The 16,511-nt window shown below is 45.6% G+C and overlaps 1 protein-coding gene across 2 annotated transcripts in view; it reads left to right on the top strand.

Moving 5' to 3' along the window:
- Positions 1-14,144, top strand: part of LOC123346537 (E3 ubiquitin-protein ligase TRIM7-like) — a 28,011-nt gene extending 13,867 nt beyond the window's left edge. For both annotated transcript variants that reach the window (XM_044983991.1, XM_044983990.1), the window contains exons 6-14: positions 921-1,042; positions 2,992-3,128; positions 4,090-4,112; positions 4,566-4,648; positions 5,538-5,627; positions 8,342-8,440; positions 10,011-10,189; positions 10,829-10,932; positions 11,434-14,144. In XM_044983991.1, the coding sequence (XP_044839926.1) occupies positions 921-1,042; positions 2,992-3,128; positions 4,090-4,112; positions 4,566-4,648; positions 5,538-5,627; positions 8,342-8,440; positions 10,011-10,189; positions 10,829-10,932; positions 11,434-11,569 (973 nt within the window). In that variant the 3' untranslated portion in view covers positions 11,570-14,144. The remainder of the gene's footprint in view (positions 1-920; positions 1,043-2,991; positions 3,129-4,089; positions 4,113-4,565; positions 4,649-5,537; positions 5,628-8,341; positions 8,441-10,010; positions 10,190-10,828; positions 10,933-11,433) is intronic.
- The last annotated feature ends 2,367 nt before the right edge of the window (positions 14,145-16,511 follow it).

Here is a 16,511-nt window from a genome sequence, read left to right as displayed (position 1 = left end):
TGGATACAGACTAACACGGCTGCCTCTCTGATACTTCAGAGGGAGATGCAAGTCTCCCCTAGTGGCCAGTTATGGGATAACCTACCCAGGGCCATCCCTAGCTGTTCTGGGGCCCTACGCATCCCCGGCGGCTGTGGGGGGAGGGAGGGGCAGGCCTCTGTGGGGGGGTGGGGTGGAGTGGCTGGCTTGGGGTAGGGGAGAACCACCCCCCAGCACTCACTGGTGGCGCAGCTGGGGCTGGGTTGCTGCACTTCGTGCCACCAGTGAGTGCAGCCCCGGCCCTGCTGCAGAGCTCACGGGAGTGGGGGCGGGGCTGGGGCAGAGCAGGGGTGGGAAGAGGCGGGGCAGGGAAGGAGGGGGGCGGGGACAGGGCAGGGACCCAGCGATGGGGCTGGAGCAGCACACAGCTGTGCTGGGCATCAGGAAATTTGGTTCCTCAAATTTCCTGGTGCCCTACGCAGCTGCGTAGTTTGCGTATGGATAAGGATGGCCTTGACCCTACCCCAGAGGAATTCCCTCCCTAACCCCCATTGCTAGAGATTGGCTTGTCCTCTGAAGCATGAATATTATGAATGAAGATGCTGCTTATTAGGGGCTTGAATACTAGTCTTATGATATGGGACAACAGGGGTGAACAGTCTGCTCAATAAAGATCATCTTGAGCAACTGCAGTAGTGGCCCTGAATTGAGGAGAGGAGGCCCAGGCAGGAGCTGAGCATGGGGGCTGCTGGTGAAGACTCCTGGTGTTCCATGTTCCATGTTACTTTTAATTCCAAAATTTACATCGTTAATGTTCTAAGTAACATATGGAGCCAGCATGCTCAGAGCTTGTGCTAGCCCCTGTGGCCTGTCTTCCCACTGAGTGGATTCAGCAATTAGGACTGAGTATTCTGACAGGAACCTCGTTCTGTCTGCGTTAGGTGTGAGCAGGTGAAAGGTGAAGAGGAGGCACCTGTTGATTCTTTGACTGAACTGGAGAGCAGGGTGCAGGCTCTCTCTGAAAGCCAGAAAGTTCTACGTGATCTGCTGAAGCGTTTCAGAGGTAAAGTTGTAACGGTAATGTTACTGCTACTACTAATAATTAATAAAAGGTAAGTATTCTTGAGCGGGGGGTGGGGGGGTAATTTTGAAATATTTGCTAGAGTGGTTCCCAGTAGCAATCAGTGAGGGTTCAAGTCCCAGTCACACTCAAGTCCTGGTTAGGTATGAAGGCAGCAGGTGAAGCTTCCCCTTGGGGAGGCTAACCCCCTCCCCCACCTCCTCCAGCTGAGGTCACGCCCCCTCTCACTGCTCTCAGCACCCCCAGCACCTGTCAGGGGTGGCGAGTTATATGGGCCCATGGTTTCCATGCTCCAGCAATATTCAGGGCCCGGGGGCCCGGCTCCACCAATGTTCGGGGCTGGGTCTCTCCCCCAGCCCCACCTGCTGCCCCTGCACACCTCCCCCAGTGTGTCCCCTGCCTGCACCCTAGGCAGTGAGTGGCTTGCCCCTGCAGCTCCCCACTGTGCTCCACTCTGCTGGCTCCCGGCATCAGCTGTCGCCGCAGGATCCTAGCGCCTCCCTCCTCCATTAGTGCCAGTGCTGATAAATTGTAATCATTAGGCTTCAGGATCAACAATCAGTGAGACTAAAGAAGGAAGTTCTTTTCCATCAGAGCTTTTGTTTCAGGCTCTCTGTAGATCTCACTCCATTGGACCCTTCTCTTTTCTGGTGGGACCCTTCACCAGAACAGCGGGACCCACAGTCACTGCTCCTGCCCCACACTGGGCAAGGGGCAGCCCCATCCCCCACCCCCAGTGAGGCTACAGTGAGGGGCAGCAGCAGGGGAGGAGACACACACGTGATGGCAGAGTCATTTCCCTCCCCCCACCCCCGGCACCCACCACAGAGGAGGCGAGGGGGCTTCCTGGACCTGAGAAGGGCCCTAGGAGCATGTGCAGTGACAGTGGTGCTAGGTGAATGTGCTGCTGCGGGGGACAGTGCTGGGGGGGGGAGTCCTCTCTGGCCACAGCCCCGGGGCAGCTTGCCTGCACCCCCCAAACTCCTCATCCCCAGTTGCACCCCAGAGCCTGCATCCCCAGCCAGAGCCCTCACCCCACCGCACCTCAACCCTCTGCCCAGCCAGAGCCCCCTCTTAAACCGTGAACCCCTCATCCCTGGCCCCACCCCGCAGCCCTCAATCCTTCATCCCAACCCTCTGCATGAGCCCCTCCCATACTCCAAACCCCTCATCCCCAACCCCATTCCACCCCTTCCATCCCTGCTCTGCCCACAGCCCTGTCCCTGTTCCGCCCCCACTCCACCTCTTCCTCCTGAGGGTCCCCCACCTACTCGCTCCCCCTCCCACCTCTTGCTATGACTGCAAGACTGGAAAAGCCCTGAGGCCACAGCAGGGAGTGAGAGCGCCTCCAGTCTGGGGCCACGGCAGGGGGGGATTTTTCTGTAGGCCCCAAATCTGCCACTCCCCCCACCGTACCCTCCCCCCCCCCCCCGAATCTTATCAGTTACCTTCCAGGTCCAATTTTTCCAACTAAGCCAGATTTTTTTTCCCAAGGCCTCCCCACCACTGCTAATAGGACCTGCACTTCACACAAACTGCAAAGCATATATTTGCTTTAGCCAAGCTGTTTTAACCCTTTATATGCCGATCTAATCCTACAGTGGGCAGCCCCTGCGTAAACCCAAAATACAGGGAAGGCAAAGGTAGTTTAACGCTCAAGACCTTTGTCCTCCCTTCAACACAGAAACAGCATAACTGGCCCCCCAGGAGCCTATTTTAACAATCTTATGCCACATCAATGAACTGAGCTCGAAGTCTTCCTTATTTATTATTTAACATTTATATTCTGGTAACTCCTAGAGGCCAACCAGGTCAGGGACCCTTGTGTCAATGACAGTCCCTGCTCCAGAAATCTTACTGTTAAAATATTGCACAAACTATGGTTCTGATTCTCAGTCTCTCTCTCTCTCTCTCTCTCTTTTTGGCTTCAGAATTGGCTCTGGAATTGGGTCTTCTTGAAAACATCTCGTCTGAGGTTCAGCGACAAGTGAGTGGTGAAGACCCAACGGAGGAGGTGCCCAACAACCCTAAAGAAGAGGACACTTCTGTTTGCTTGCTGGAGTGTCAGGTATTGTATTCTGTGGCCGTTCAGGGAGGTAGGTGCCAGGAATGGCCTTTAGTGGTCCTCAGAAAGTCTAGAGCAGATCTGCAGTAGGTGTAAATGGGTGTAACTCAATTGAAGACAAATGGACTGAAGTCAGGGGAGTTACTGTGGTATACATCAGTAGAGATCTGGCCCTTTGAGTCCATTAGGGATGTTACTAGTGTAAATCAATTCTCTGTGGCAGGTGATAAGGTACTACATGTAGAATCTAACTATGTCAATGAAATGTTTGCAGTAGGGCCTAGTGAAAGTCAGTATTTCTGTTTGATTGTTCCACATTTGTTTTCATCTTGAATCAGGATGAAAAGTCAAAATATCCTAATTTCTTGACGGAATGGAAAGTTCTGATTTAGAAATCTCCAAACATTTCAGTTCCGGTCGGTTTCGACATTAAACTGCATCTGCCACTGGCTGCAGTGCCTCATGGGAACTGTTGTTTGGGTGCTTCATGTCCCCATTCTCCCTTATGGGCCTGGACCTGTTTTTGTACTACATCTGTTGATGCACCATGTGGCTCAGTCAGAGGGGGGGAATGCAGTGCATCATGGGAGATGTAGTCCAACCAAGGTGCCTGGCCCCTAGGAGAGAAAGTGGGCAAGCGGCACCTGAACTAACTCCCATGAGGCATCAGAGCCTGGTAGGCACATGCTGTTTAATATCAAACAGACTCGAAACAAAATGTTTTGATTCAATTCACCAAACTGAAGTGTTTCAATTTGGGTCAAACCAACCCAAGACAAAATATTTCATTTTGATTAATAGAGAAAAATCAGAAATTTTCACCAAAATTGAAATATAATGTCGATGGAAAATTCCCGACCAAAGATGCCAAACCATGTCTAATTTCTTGTAACTATCGACCTGTGAACTGAGATGCAGATCACAAGGGACCTCCATGGGGTGACTTGTGTTCTTTTTCTTCTAGGATAGCGAATCCAACTCAGACAGGTAAGTGTCTTCTCCTTTCTGTCACACTTCACTCCAGGGCAGATACAATGTTTGTTGAAGTCAGTGTGGCTTATGTCCCTCCCCTGCACTGCTGAGTCTTGCTGGACACACAACTGGCCTTAACATTTTGGAGTGAACAGTTTTTCGGCATCTCACATATTTTGCTTTGACTGTATGAAACAGAACATAGATCTGGTTGAAAAACAACGGGTTAAAATTGTGCGTATGTTGGGTGGGGGCGTGAATTTCTGTTTTTGTTTTTGGTTTTTTTTATGAATTCCAAGCAAAGTATTCATCAAGACTTCAAAGTATTTTGACCAGCTGTAAACTTAATAAAAATGCGGGGGAGGGAGAGATCAGTTCCTCCCACTCCCCATTATACATCTGAATTGTCAACCATCTCTCACACTATAACAAATAACTGGAATGTATCTACATATTTTTTCTCCACAGTTGTGAGGAACAAGAAGTTGTCCCTACTGGCAAACAGAATAATTCAACTGACTCCATAAATGTTGAGGCAGAGGAAGCCATAGGTAAAGGGAGATCTTTGGGGTATTTTGGTACTAAATTGTTATGTTGAAAGCTGCTAATGGCAGCCGTCAGGTGCGACTTTGATACAGAGACAATCACAGACCTTGTTAAAGCCAGTGGATTTGCCAAGCACCCTCCTTCAGGCTCAACAAAAGGCGCATAAAGAAAGATGCAGAGTTGTAGGCACTGCCCATGGGATTAGGCACATGGCACCGCACAGCTGAGTTGTGTGGGCTAAAGTCGTCTCTGGTTGCAAATGTAGAGGCTAGCAAGCATATTGGTTGCAGCCTGGGCGTGCTGGCAGCAGGAAGCTTGGTCAAGCATTTGTGTGAGTTATCCTGAGAGGAAGCAGAGAGACAGAGCTTTTGGGACACAGAGCTCGCTGGAAGGGCAGACATGGGGATTTCTGAGAGAGGACGGTGGCTAAACGTGCTGGGGGGGAGGGAGTGGTGCAGTGGGAGAAGGACAGAGTCCCCTCCCTCACCCGTGGCAGGTAACATGAGGCATGGAGAGCATGGCGGCCCTGGGCTGACTGCAGGGGTTGCTGGGCAGAGGATACATGTGGGGTGTTCACATGCCCTCCCCTTTAGATTGTGCCCTCCCCCCCCCAAGTATGGGGAGGCACAAGTCATCATCACTCCAAGCTCGTGAATATTGGTATACCACTCGAGCCAAATAACAACCATATTTACTGATGTCAAATATGACATTTCACAGGTATAGGGACTAGGGAGAGAGCAATTAGTAGTTTAGTTCAGTACCTCCTTCCCCCTCTAATTAGCCTATCAACTCCTCCCCTTCACTAACAGTTGGGTCAGGATTGGAGAAGCTGGTCTGTGCACAAATAGCTAAATATGTGCTTTACAAATTTTTGTTTTGTTGAAAATTCAGTGTCTGATCCTGTTCCAGACACCTCATTCATTAACAACAGTGTTGGCTTAAATCTGCTTCACAATGAGCATGTGGTATGTCGTCACGCAGGTAAGCCCTTTTCTTCTGCACATTTCACAGTTTTTAATGATTTAATTTTTATTATTGTAATTGCCTCCCCCCGCACAAGTCATCAGTGGGTTTTGAACTTTGGCTCTTCAGCACTTAAACCCCCGTCCAGTGAAGCACTTAAGCACATGCTTAACATTAGACTTGGCAGAATCTGATTTTTGTTTTTTTTATAATTGTGATAGATGGTATCGATGTTTATTTTTAAGCCTTTTTTATTGATTTTTAAATTTTCATGGTTGCTGCAAATTGAGACTGTCAGACAATTACTGAATGACAGTAGACATTGAAACCCCAAAAGTTTAAAGCTTTATAAACCATTAAAACACAAATTTTCAAAACATTCAAAGTAAATATCCTTAAATCAGCAAATCGTGCCTCTTTTTACTATTCATTCGCTGGCCCATTTGCAACAAGCCTAATTCAGAAGTCTAAATCACTGGATTTTTTACTCCAATATATAAGTCTGCATGCAACATTTTTCTTTCTTTGCCTATCTGTAGATTTTGATTATTATCAGTAGAAATATTTTTTTGCTGGTTTGTGTGTGGTGAAAACGATATTTATCAACATTTACCAATAAAAAGCTAATCCTTCTAAAGCCAAGTCTACACTACAGACTTATATCAGTATAACTGCATTCCTCAGGGTTGTAAAAAATCCAGACCACCTCCATGAGTGACACAGTGATACCAACCTAACCCCTGGTGTAGACAGCGCTATGTCAGCAGGAGAGCATCTCCCATCAACCTAGCTACTGCCTCCCATGGAGGTGGATTAACAACATCAATGGGATAAGCTCTCCCATCTGTATAGTAGCCTCTTCACTAAAGTGCCACAGTGGTGCTGTATCAGTGCAACTGCACCACAGTAGTGCTGTATGTGAAAACAAGCCCTAAGCCTAGTTAACTTTAGCTGTGTGAGCAGTTTCAGTGAAGACAGTGGGCTTTTATAATCTGAGCTAAAGAATTATTTCCATTAGCTGGTAGCAGTTGTGAGCTCATCCTTCATGTTGACTAGCTACCAGAGGGAATCAAGACTCCTGTAACCAGAATGTTTCTCTACTTTTTACTCCTGAGTTGTGGATTGAAGGATTGATTTTGAAATGATGATTCATTGTCCCCTTTGACAGGTTTCAGAGTAGCAGCCGTGTTAGTCTGTATCTGCAAAAAGAACAGGAGTACTTGTAGCACCTTAGAGACTAACAAATTTATTGGAGCATAAGCTTTCGTGGATTAGAACCCACTTCATCGGATGCATGCAGTGGAAAATACATGCGTCCGATGAAGTGGGTTTTAGCCCACAAAAGCTTATGCTCAAATAAATTTGCTAGTCTCTAAGGTGCCACAAGGACTCCTGTTCTTTTTGTCCACTTTGAGTTTGTTAGAAAAGCCAAGATTCATGAATACAATATGGAGTCCAAGCAGTCCCGAGACAGGCATCCTGGGTGGTGTTAGTGTGAAGCAGCAAAATACTTATTTATTTATAATGTTCATTCTCTGTTACCCAGTGTTACAGCAACCCCTTTGGCTAGGTAACATGTCCGAGCTGTATCTACTGCAAGGTGTCATCTTCTGACTGTTAGTGTAACAACACACTCTAGATAAATTGCCAGAAAGGTTTAGAGCCTGGGACCGGTAGCACTACAGAGTAGATGTAACTATTTGCACTACAGTGTTGCATTCCCCTAGAGCAACTGGGGCACATACTCTGACAGATTGTTATATTAGCCGTCTGTTAGAAATCCAGCTTCTGATGTGCCCTGAATCTCTTTCCAGTTAGCAGAGTTCAACTCTCCAAGGCACTTTGTATCACCAGGGTTTTTGTAACTCCGCTTCTGCCCAGGTAGCATCGCTCTGTCCCTTAGGCAGCATCCCTGGTGTGCTTTCCAAAGTTACTCACTATTGCAGCTGCTGCCACTGATCACAAGGGGTGTCTTTCAGCTCCACAAGTGATGGAAGAACGTCTATTAGCTCAGAGTTCAGCTCTAACAAGTATCCACAAATTCAAGGGTGAGATTTTCTAAAGGGATTTGTGCTCCTAACTCCCTTAGGCACTTTGGAGATCCCAGCCCAAACAGTTACCTGAATTATCCAGACTTTGGAAGTCTCTTCTCCGGAGCCCCATCTCTTCTGACATTGGACCACCCTCCTCCTATAGGCTCAGCAACCTTCCCATCCCAGATGCACCCCTGAAGATCTGGGAGGAGGACCAAGCCTACAAGGGGCACTCATGAAAATCCAGAGTGGGTTAAAGACTCTTGAGCCCACAGTGATGTTCTACAGAAGGTCGAAGTGGGTGGGGAATGATCAGAACTCTGCCTCTGCGAGAGGAGACAGGAGACTGTCCTAATTTCAAAGCAGGGTGACTTCTAGAAACAGGTCAAGCTTCCTGGTGGTGGTGTCTTAACTTTGAGGCTGGTTTGTCCATCTCGTCTGCTTCAGGGCTAAAGGCAGCTTCTAATAGGTTCAGTAGGGAATTTTCCATGGGGTCTCATTGCTTCATATCTCCTACTGCAGGGTTTTTGCCCTTTTCTCTGAAGCAGCTGGTGTTGGCCATAGTCAGAGACAAGACACCAGGCTAGATGGACCCAGTGGTCTGATACAGTCTGACAGTTCCTATGTTCTTATCCCCAGTAACCCATCCTCACTTCTAGAGCAGCCCAGTGATAGTATTGATGGCCTGTTCTTTTATAGGTCTCTGGTTTGATTCCAAGTTCAGGAGACGTGGTGCATGGAAAACCGTAGCTGCAGTTCTACTTGCGGTTATCCTTATCCCAGTGATTGCTTGGTCAGGTGAGTGTGTAGCTCACCTCCGTGTTTTCCACTCAGACCCAGAACTATCCTAATGACATGTTTCACATACATCAGCTGCAGTTACAATGCCACAGCCTTGCTGTTGGGCCTGCTGCTGCTTCTATTGCCAGTCCCGTCAGAACCGAGCCTCAAAGGGTTAAATGTGCACAGGGAGGGGGGAGAGAGAGCTCAGTGGTTTGAGCATTGGCCTGCTAAACCCAGGGTTGTGAGTTCAATCCTTGAGGGGGCCACTTAGGGATCTGGGGCAAAAAATTGGTCCTGCTAGTGAAGGCAGGGGGCTGGATTCAATGACCTTTCAAGGTCCCTTCCAGTTCTAGGAGATTGGTATATCTCCAATTATTACTCCAGTTAGTGCAATATAGGCCACTGGTCTGATCTGTGCCCTGCCTCTGTGAAGTTCTCCTCTTCCATCTTATGGTTACAGCAAAGCAACAGTGACACCTAGTGATTGATTATATAAATTGCATGCATCTTAAAGCAGGGGTGTCAAACTCATTGGGAGAAGAGAGCCAAATTTTTAATTATGGTCTATAGCTGGTATCTTAATGATATCAGTGGTAGGTTTGAACAGCAATCAAAGTAGAATCTGGCCTTTTTCTTTTTTTTTACTAACTAAACTCTTAATGAGAATAACTATGTATTGCTTAGTCGGTCACTGACTGTCACATTCAGCATGAAAGAATGGGGGGACTTGCTCTTCTTTGGGACCCTGCTGTTCTTGCTCTCTGTTGCTTTTCCCCGCCCATCCTCATTTTCCTTGTTTGTCTTCCCCTTCCCTGTGATTATTTTTCTGCTCCTTTCTTCATTCTGCATTTCCTTCCTGGGAGTAGTATTTTAATCAAAAGCCCCAGGAGTTTCACTCCCACATCTTTCCTATCTGCTGAAATAACAATTAAATAGTTCAGTATCAGAGGGGTAGCCCTGTTAGTGTGGATCTGTAAAAGCAGCAAAGAATCCTGTGGCACCTTATAGACTAACAGACGTTTTGCAGCATGAGCTTTCGTGGGTGAATACCCACTTCATCAGATGCAAGACTCGTATTCACCCACGAAAGCTCATGCTGCAAAACGTCTGTTAGTCTATAAGGTGCCACAGGATTCTTTGCTGCAATTAAATAATTAATGTTGGTATTTAACATGTCCTCATTGGGTTTAGAGTGAACACTGAAATGAGTTTAATTGTCTTTGAGGGCAATTCACACCATTCAGAGCAATTGTCTCAGGCTCTCTGCAGACTCAGGCAATGTTGCTCTGGTGGTAACACTCAGAGCAGCTTCTCCCCTCTCAGATCTGCTGTCTCAAGTTCTCTATAACCTCTGGCAGATGCTTGCATGGATTGCACCTGGGTCACATTTGCAAGGCTCTCTCTGCTACCATGAAGGCTGGAATGTGATGTTTTTAAAAAGATGAAAGCTGAATGGGTACAGGGAGGGGCAGTGTTGGATAGAGCACTGGACTGGGTCTCAAGGGTTTTGGCCCTCTGATTCCCAGCAGATACAGAGATGGGGTGGGAGAAGAAAGAGATGCGCTTACCCCTTTTTACTTTTCAGTGTTGAAGGCCAGTGTGACTCCTACAGACAGTCCTGCCACCTGCTGCCCTGAAAAGTGGATTGGGTACCAAGGAAAATGTTACCTTTTCTCTGCGGATGAAGCAGACTGGACCTCGAGCCAACATTTCTGCTCTACCCCTGGTGCCTCCTTGGCTTGGCTAGACACCCTGCAGGAAAAGGTGATGAAATAAAACAACAAAAACATAGAGATTAAAGTATCTCAGCCAAGGAGAAAAAGAATATCATCCTCCAAAACAGGGTGAAGCCATTTCTGAATGCAAAATAAAAATTATATTTGCATTGTAGCAGTGAGCCTCAACTGAGATCAGGACCCTATTGTGCCAGGCGCTGCACAGACACACAGTGAGACAGGCCCTGCCCCAGCTGAGATCAGGGTCCTGTTGTGCCGGGCGCTGCACAGACACACTGTGAGACAGGCCCTGCCCCAGCTGAGATCAAAGCCCCATTGTGTTGGGTGCTGCACAGACACACAGTGAGAGACAGTCCCTGTGCTGATGATCTTACACTCTAAATAGGCAAAACAGACAAAGACAAGATTATTATCCCCATTTTACTGATGTGGAACTGAGGCATGGGGGGAATACGGGCAGGCTTTTCAAAAGGGCTCAGGGTTGGCCTTACCTATACAGGGAGAGAATATCAGATATTAGAACAGTCTAGCAGGCAAAGGAAGAGGAAGATCCAGAGGTGCAGAAACTAGATAGATTCAATCTGGAAGTAAGGTACAACATTTTGTCTTGCTTAAACCAATGTAAAAAAAAAAGTTAATGTCTATTTCCCCTTTGATTCTTTAACAGGATTTCTTGATGCGACACAAGGGCTATCTTGATGCCTGGATTGGTCTCAGAAGGGAACCAGGCCAGCCCTGGAAGTGGCCAAATGGCTCAGTATTCAATGACCTGTGAGTCACTTTCTTTCTATTCACTGTCTTGGGTCACAGAAAGCTGTGGTGGGGGCTCCCTTGTCGGTCGGTCCCAAGCTTCCATCCTTGCTGTGGGAAGGATGGAGACCCCACCTACACTTCTTAGGGAGGCAGGAGTTCACCCGGAAATCACTCCAGCACCTTCATTGACAATTTAATGCCCAGTCCAAATGTCCCTCCAGCATCAGTCTGTTCACCAATAAGACCATTTCCTTCCGTTTGGGCTCTGGCTGATTCTTATAGGCCATGCAGACTCACAGAAACCAGGGCTGCTCCCTTAGCAGGAAGGATGGACAGAAAACTACTTCTTTGACTTTTTGGTTCTCCAAAATTTTTGAAAATGCCATTTTCTAGGTTGACCTGGAACGATTTTTTTTTTATGTTTTTTTGGAATTGCCAGTAAACTGAAAAATCCATTATTCACACTCTACTTGTAATGGCCTCCTTCACAGCTTCATTGCTCTTACTTTTTTTTTGCAGGTTTCAAATAGGAGAAGGAGGAGAATGTGCCTTTATGTACAAAAACACTGTCAGCAGTTCAAGGTGCTACACACAGAGGAACTGGATCTGTAGCCAACCTGATGAGTTTGCAAAGAGATTACTTAAGAACTATTAACCTGTGCCGTTTTGATTTTGCTGCTGCTTGAGGTACCAAGAAAGGCTTCATGGGGTTTTTTCCCCCTGTGTGGTTTATGTCACTTTAGAAACATTGGGAAATATGCTGTTAAATCTTGTCTCCCCAGTGTAAAGCTGGTGAAAATGAGAAGAGAATCAGTCCTGAGACTTCTTGCCCTTTTTACAAAGACCAGTCTGAATCAGAAATTTGGAAACCTAACTCTGTACTCCACTTTGACCTGATATACAAAGCTTTTATGGAGAACTGCTTGAAATGATTTGTATATGAGCAGTATTTTTTTCCATTGAAAAATGGCTATTTTTCTACATCAGAAATTGTAATCCAAATTTTTTTAACTGGAAAATGAAAAATTTACAGGTGGTTTGGGGGAGTTTTTTTAGTTTATTGTTTTTAATTTCTCTCCTCCCCATCATCTTTTCTATGTCTTGCCCCTATTTAGTGACAAAGTGGAAGGTAAAACTGAATTTCAAACCAAACATTTTTCTAAATTGAACTTTTTTGACAGATTTTTATCAAAAATTTCATATAGAGAAACTTTCTAACTGGTCTTCCATTTTTCACCCAGCTCTACTTTTGTGCTTGATCTGTTTGAAGGGGGCACTGTTTAGCAAGGAAGATAGCAGACATGAAGGAATTTGCTGGGGAGGAAGTCAGCAGGGTTGTGAGAGTCATGGCAGAGGCATTCAGTGGCATGCAAATGAGAATGAAATAACTGGATGCAGGGGAGCTGGAACAGTGTGTATAGTGGAGGTGCTGAGAGCCATTGAACCAAACTGTGAACCTTGTATATAATGGAAACCACTTCAAGCCAGGGACTGAAGTACCACTCCTAGTTCCAGGCCTAGGACTGGATGTTGAGCATAATCCAGGGTCAGAAGTTAGTGTGCTGCCATTTGGGTTGAGAGAAAGGAGTGGAGGAATCAGTAACTAAATGAATGATTATGAGGAAAGAGAGAGAGAGGTTGGAGAGAGGCTGAAAGTAGTGGAGATATGGAAACTGAAAGAAAAGCCAAGTGGAGACACAGGTGGCAAGAAGCTGATATTAAAATGATGGTCAGAGAAGAGGAACTCAGAAGCCCAGGTCCACAGAGGTATTTAGGCCCCTAACTTTGATTGACTTCGGTAGGCCAGAGTGCTTATTTGGTGAGTGAGAGTTGATCTGGGGCTGAAGGTCAGGTGAAGAGGTGGGCGGTTAACCGGTCAGAGGAGATGTCAGTGTGGGAGTCACCAAGGATGAGGATGGGAGACTGAAAGGAGAGGAAAAGGAGGCACAAAGTGTCAAAATTAGAGAGGAAGGTCAAAGGTTGGTAGGAGTTGGATGGATGCCTAGATAAGATAGTAGGAAGTTTAATGTTCTGTTTGGACCCATTTTTTTTTCCACCAGCACCGACTGGTTTCCATTCTGCTTCAGTGCATTTCCCCTGCCCAACTTCCTTTCTTGTTTCCAGGGTTTGTATTTTTTTGTTCGCATTTTTCTTAGATACATGTTTATATACTGTTCCCATGATGACTGCTGTTTGCTGATGTGCCCTAGGACCAAATCCTGCCAGGGTTGAGTGCTAGTTGTAAGGTGCTGGGAAATCAATGAGCTCTCTAGGGCCACTAGAAGCGCTACAGCGGTGCAGCTGCACCACTGTAAGCTCTGTAGTGTAGCCATAGCCTCGATGAAAGGGGTCATGTATCATCAGTTTCTTCTCCTAATAGACACACTCCACAAGACCACAAATACTGCTGAACCGCTCAGGCCAAAGGGGCAACAAATTGTTTTATTTCTTTGCTTCTATTTGTGTATGATGTTATCCGAATAAAATATGACCACCTAGATCATTGTTGCAACCACTGTTATATACTTTCAACACATTTTGTACAAAGGTAGTCTAGTGAGGTGTCTATGGAAAGGTTGTAATTTGCTGGTTATGATTATGTTATCTGTATTTATGTATCATTTTTGTATTTGAAGTTATGAGTATTGGCTCTATACCTGTATTTCAAATGTTTGCTCCTGGGATAACTAACAAGGTAGTCAGTCAGGACATCTTGAAGGAACCATTCAAATTGAGTGGCCCATCAAAAGGACACTTATCTCACATTGGACCATGGGAGATGCCCATCTACACTGAATGGAGGACTGTCCTGTAAATGTGCTGCCTGGAGTATCGGTGATGGCTTCCTGCAATGACTGTGCAAAATGCATGGACATGTGACTTGCCCATGTGACTCCAAATTCCATATTGCTCTTGTAATTTTCCACATTAAGAACAGTGAGTTTCCTTCCACATGGGAGAAGATATAAAAGGCCCTGGGAACATCTCAATTTTGTCTTCAGTCCTATTTCTTACCTTTAGAGGAACTTGACTACAAACTGAAGCTCTAAACAAAGGACTGAATGACCCATCCCAGCTGTGGATGTACTCCAGACACTTGACTTAAGCCAGCAATTTATTCTATCACTGCTATAAGCCTGAGCCAAGAACTGTACAATTATTGTATGTATTTGATCCCTTCAACCAATTTTAATTCTCCTTTCTTTTTGAGTAAATCTTTAGATTTTAGATACTAAAGGATTGGCATTAGCGTGATTTTTGGGTAAGATCTAAGTTTTATATATTGACCTGGGTATGTGGCTGGTCCTTTGGGATCAGAAGATCCTTTTATTTGATGAGACTGGTTGTAAAGAACCACTCATCTCTGAACCCAGTGTTTTTGGTGGTGATATAAGAACTGGAATGCCTTAAGGAAACTGTTTTTATGACTTCTTGTTAGCCAGTGGGGTGAGGGAGAAGTTTATTTTTTGTTGCAGGTTGGGTATATCCTGTGGGGGATTAGCCACCAGTCTTGCGGTGTATCTGCTCTTTTTTCTCAGCAATTCATTCTGAATTTGGCATCCTCAGTTGTGTCCCACAAAGACACCACAGTTCCACTGTGCTCTTACCATTCAAGGCTTTCAATGTAAGTGAATAATGTTTATCATGGATGAAGTGGTGCATAAATGAGCATTCTATGACCAATGGCATATTAATGTGCACAGACAGGAGGTTCTGTGGGGACTAGAACATGGGTCAGTGGCGTTGCTGCTACCATAGGTGCGGAGAAAAATTAATCATTGCTGAACACCCATCCGCAGCCAAGCTCCTCCTTTTCCTCCTAGCACCTCTCACCCGCCGGCGTCTCCACTGATCAACTCCTTTTTGTTAGACTTTTATATAGATAATGAGAATGTCCAGAGCTATAATACGCGTTTTAGAAAAAATGATTCTAGTAAAAATCAACTTCTAATTAACAGGGCTCAGGAAGAAACTTCCCCGGAGCCAGTTTATTCCATAATTACCCACTACAGTGTTTCTTGCACCCTTCTTTGAAGCATATGGCATCTTGGATCTGATCCTATATTTCTATTCATTATTCTTTTGTTGGATGATCTACACACTGGATATTATCCAGACTGACAATATATGTCACTATCACCTTCTCAGAGCTGACACAATGTGAAAGCATTTATCAAGCAGTGATAAAGTAGAAAGATCTGCTTTACTATAAAGGGGTTAGTCATATCTCCATAGTTAAAAGTCACCTGTAAAAAGTAGGTGTGTGCTGTGTTCCAGCTACTTCACGATAGGTAAGGGAGGTTTGAAAAAGGGGAAATTTTTTTCATTGTTTTTTCTCATTTATAAATTCAGCCTGATTTAGGGATTTTTATTTAGTCTTTGGGCCAGATCTCCAACTGGTGTAAAATTGGCATCACTCCATTGCAGTCAGGGGGCAGAAGCCCAGCTGGAATAAGACAGCATAGTGCTAATTGGAGTCAATTGCTTCTTTAATAGGACCTATGCCAGTGTACACCAGCTGAAGATATGGTCCTTTTGTTGTGGTAGTTGTGGCAGTGATGGTATGTTCTATTTAACTCAAACATCTGAGAAACAGGTGGAAGAAATGCTCTTTGTGTTAAAGATTCAGCAATCCTGGTCCTTCAGTTAAGAGCAGAAATAGTTGCCAGCACACATCTCTGAGAAACTCCAATCTGGTAAGATCTGAGTTGACATTCATCATAATTCCAATGTAATCAAGAAAAAAGGGGCGAAATCCTTTATTTTAAAAAAAATCAGGCTATCGTTATACACCATAAAAAGAGAAGAGAGCCCATGTCTCTCCCTCACCCCTCAGGTCACTTTTATGTTATAAAACTTTCTTATCTGGGAATATAAACATTAAAAGTTACTAGTTTTGCAGTTACAGCAGGCCTAAATGTGAAAAGAGGCTAAGTCAGAATGAGCTGATTTTACCTGCCAGGCTGTTATGTGGTGCCTCACCCAGACTGTTTCAGGTTAGCCCGGAAACCTTCCAGAGTTGCTCCATGCTGCCCTTTCTGATGGGTGAACTGGAAAACTTTCCAAGAGCATTCATGTGAATGGGAGCTAGGAATCTGACTGACTCTAAACTTTGAACCATTCACAGAACTAGTTAGGGACCTATGAATGTTTGAAAAGTGCGTCACATGAATAATACATAAAAACGACCCAAGTGACAAAAGACCAGGTTACTAACAGGAACACTAAGTGTAGGGGATGTAAGAAGTAGTTAATGACAAGGTTTAAGGGCCTGATCCAAAGGATTGCCATGGCTTCAACAGCTGTTGGATCAGGCCCTAAGTAGTTGTGTTTGATCTGTTAGGCTAGTCTCCATTGACACTATCACTTAACAGTGCAAATAGTCCTCCAAGCACTATCCCATAATGCACTGGTAAGTGCTGAAGTGGCCCACTGGGGCATGAAGGGAGCAGGGCTAGGAGGCTGTCAGGAGCCGGGCTGGGGTAAAAAATTCAGTCAAAAATCCACCTAAAATATTTTTGACAATGTGACTTTGTTGGTGAGACATGGGTCAAGCCTCAGTGGGGTCAGCTCTTGGGCCATGATCCCCTTGGTAG

This window comes from Mauremys mutica, chromosome 12 (genome assembly GCF_020497125.1).
Source record: "Mauremys mutica isolate MM-2020 ecotype Southern chromosome 12, ASM2049712v1, whole genome shotgun sequence".
NCBI classification, from domain to species: domain Eukaryota; kingdom Metazoa; phylum Chordata; order Testudines; family Geoemydidae; genus Mauremys; species Mauremys mutica.
The sequence above is the reverse complement of the archived record's forward strand: the minus strand, read 5'-3'. Positions and strand labels throughout refer to the sequence as shown.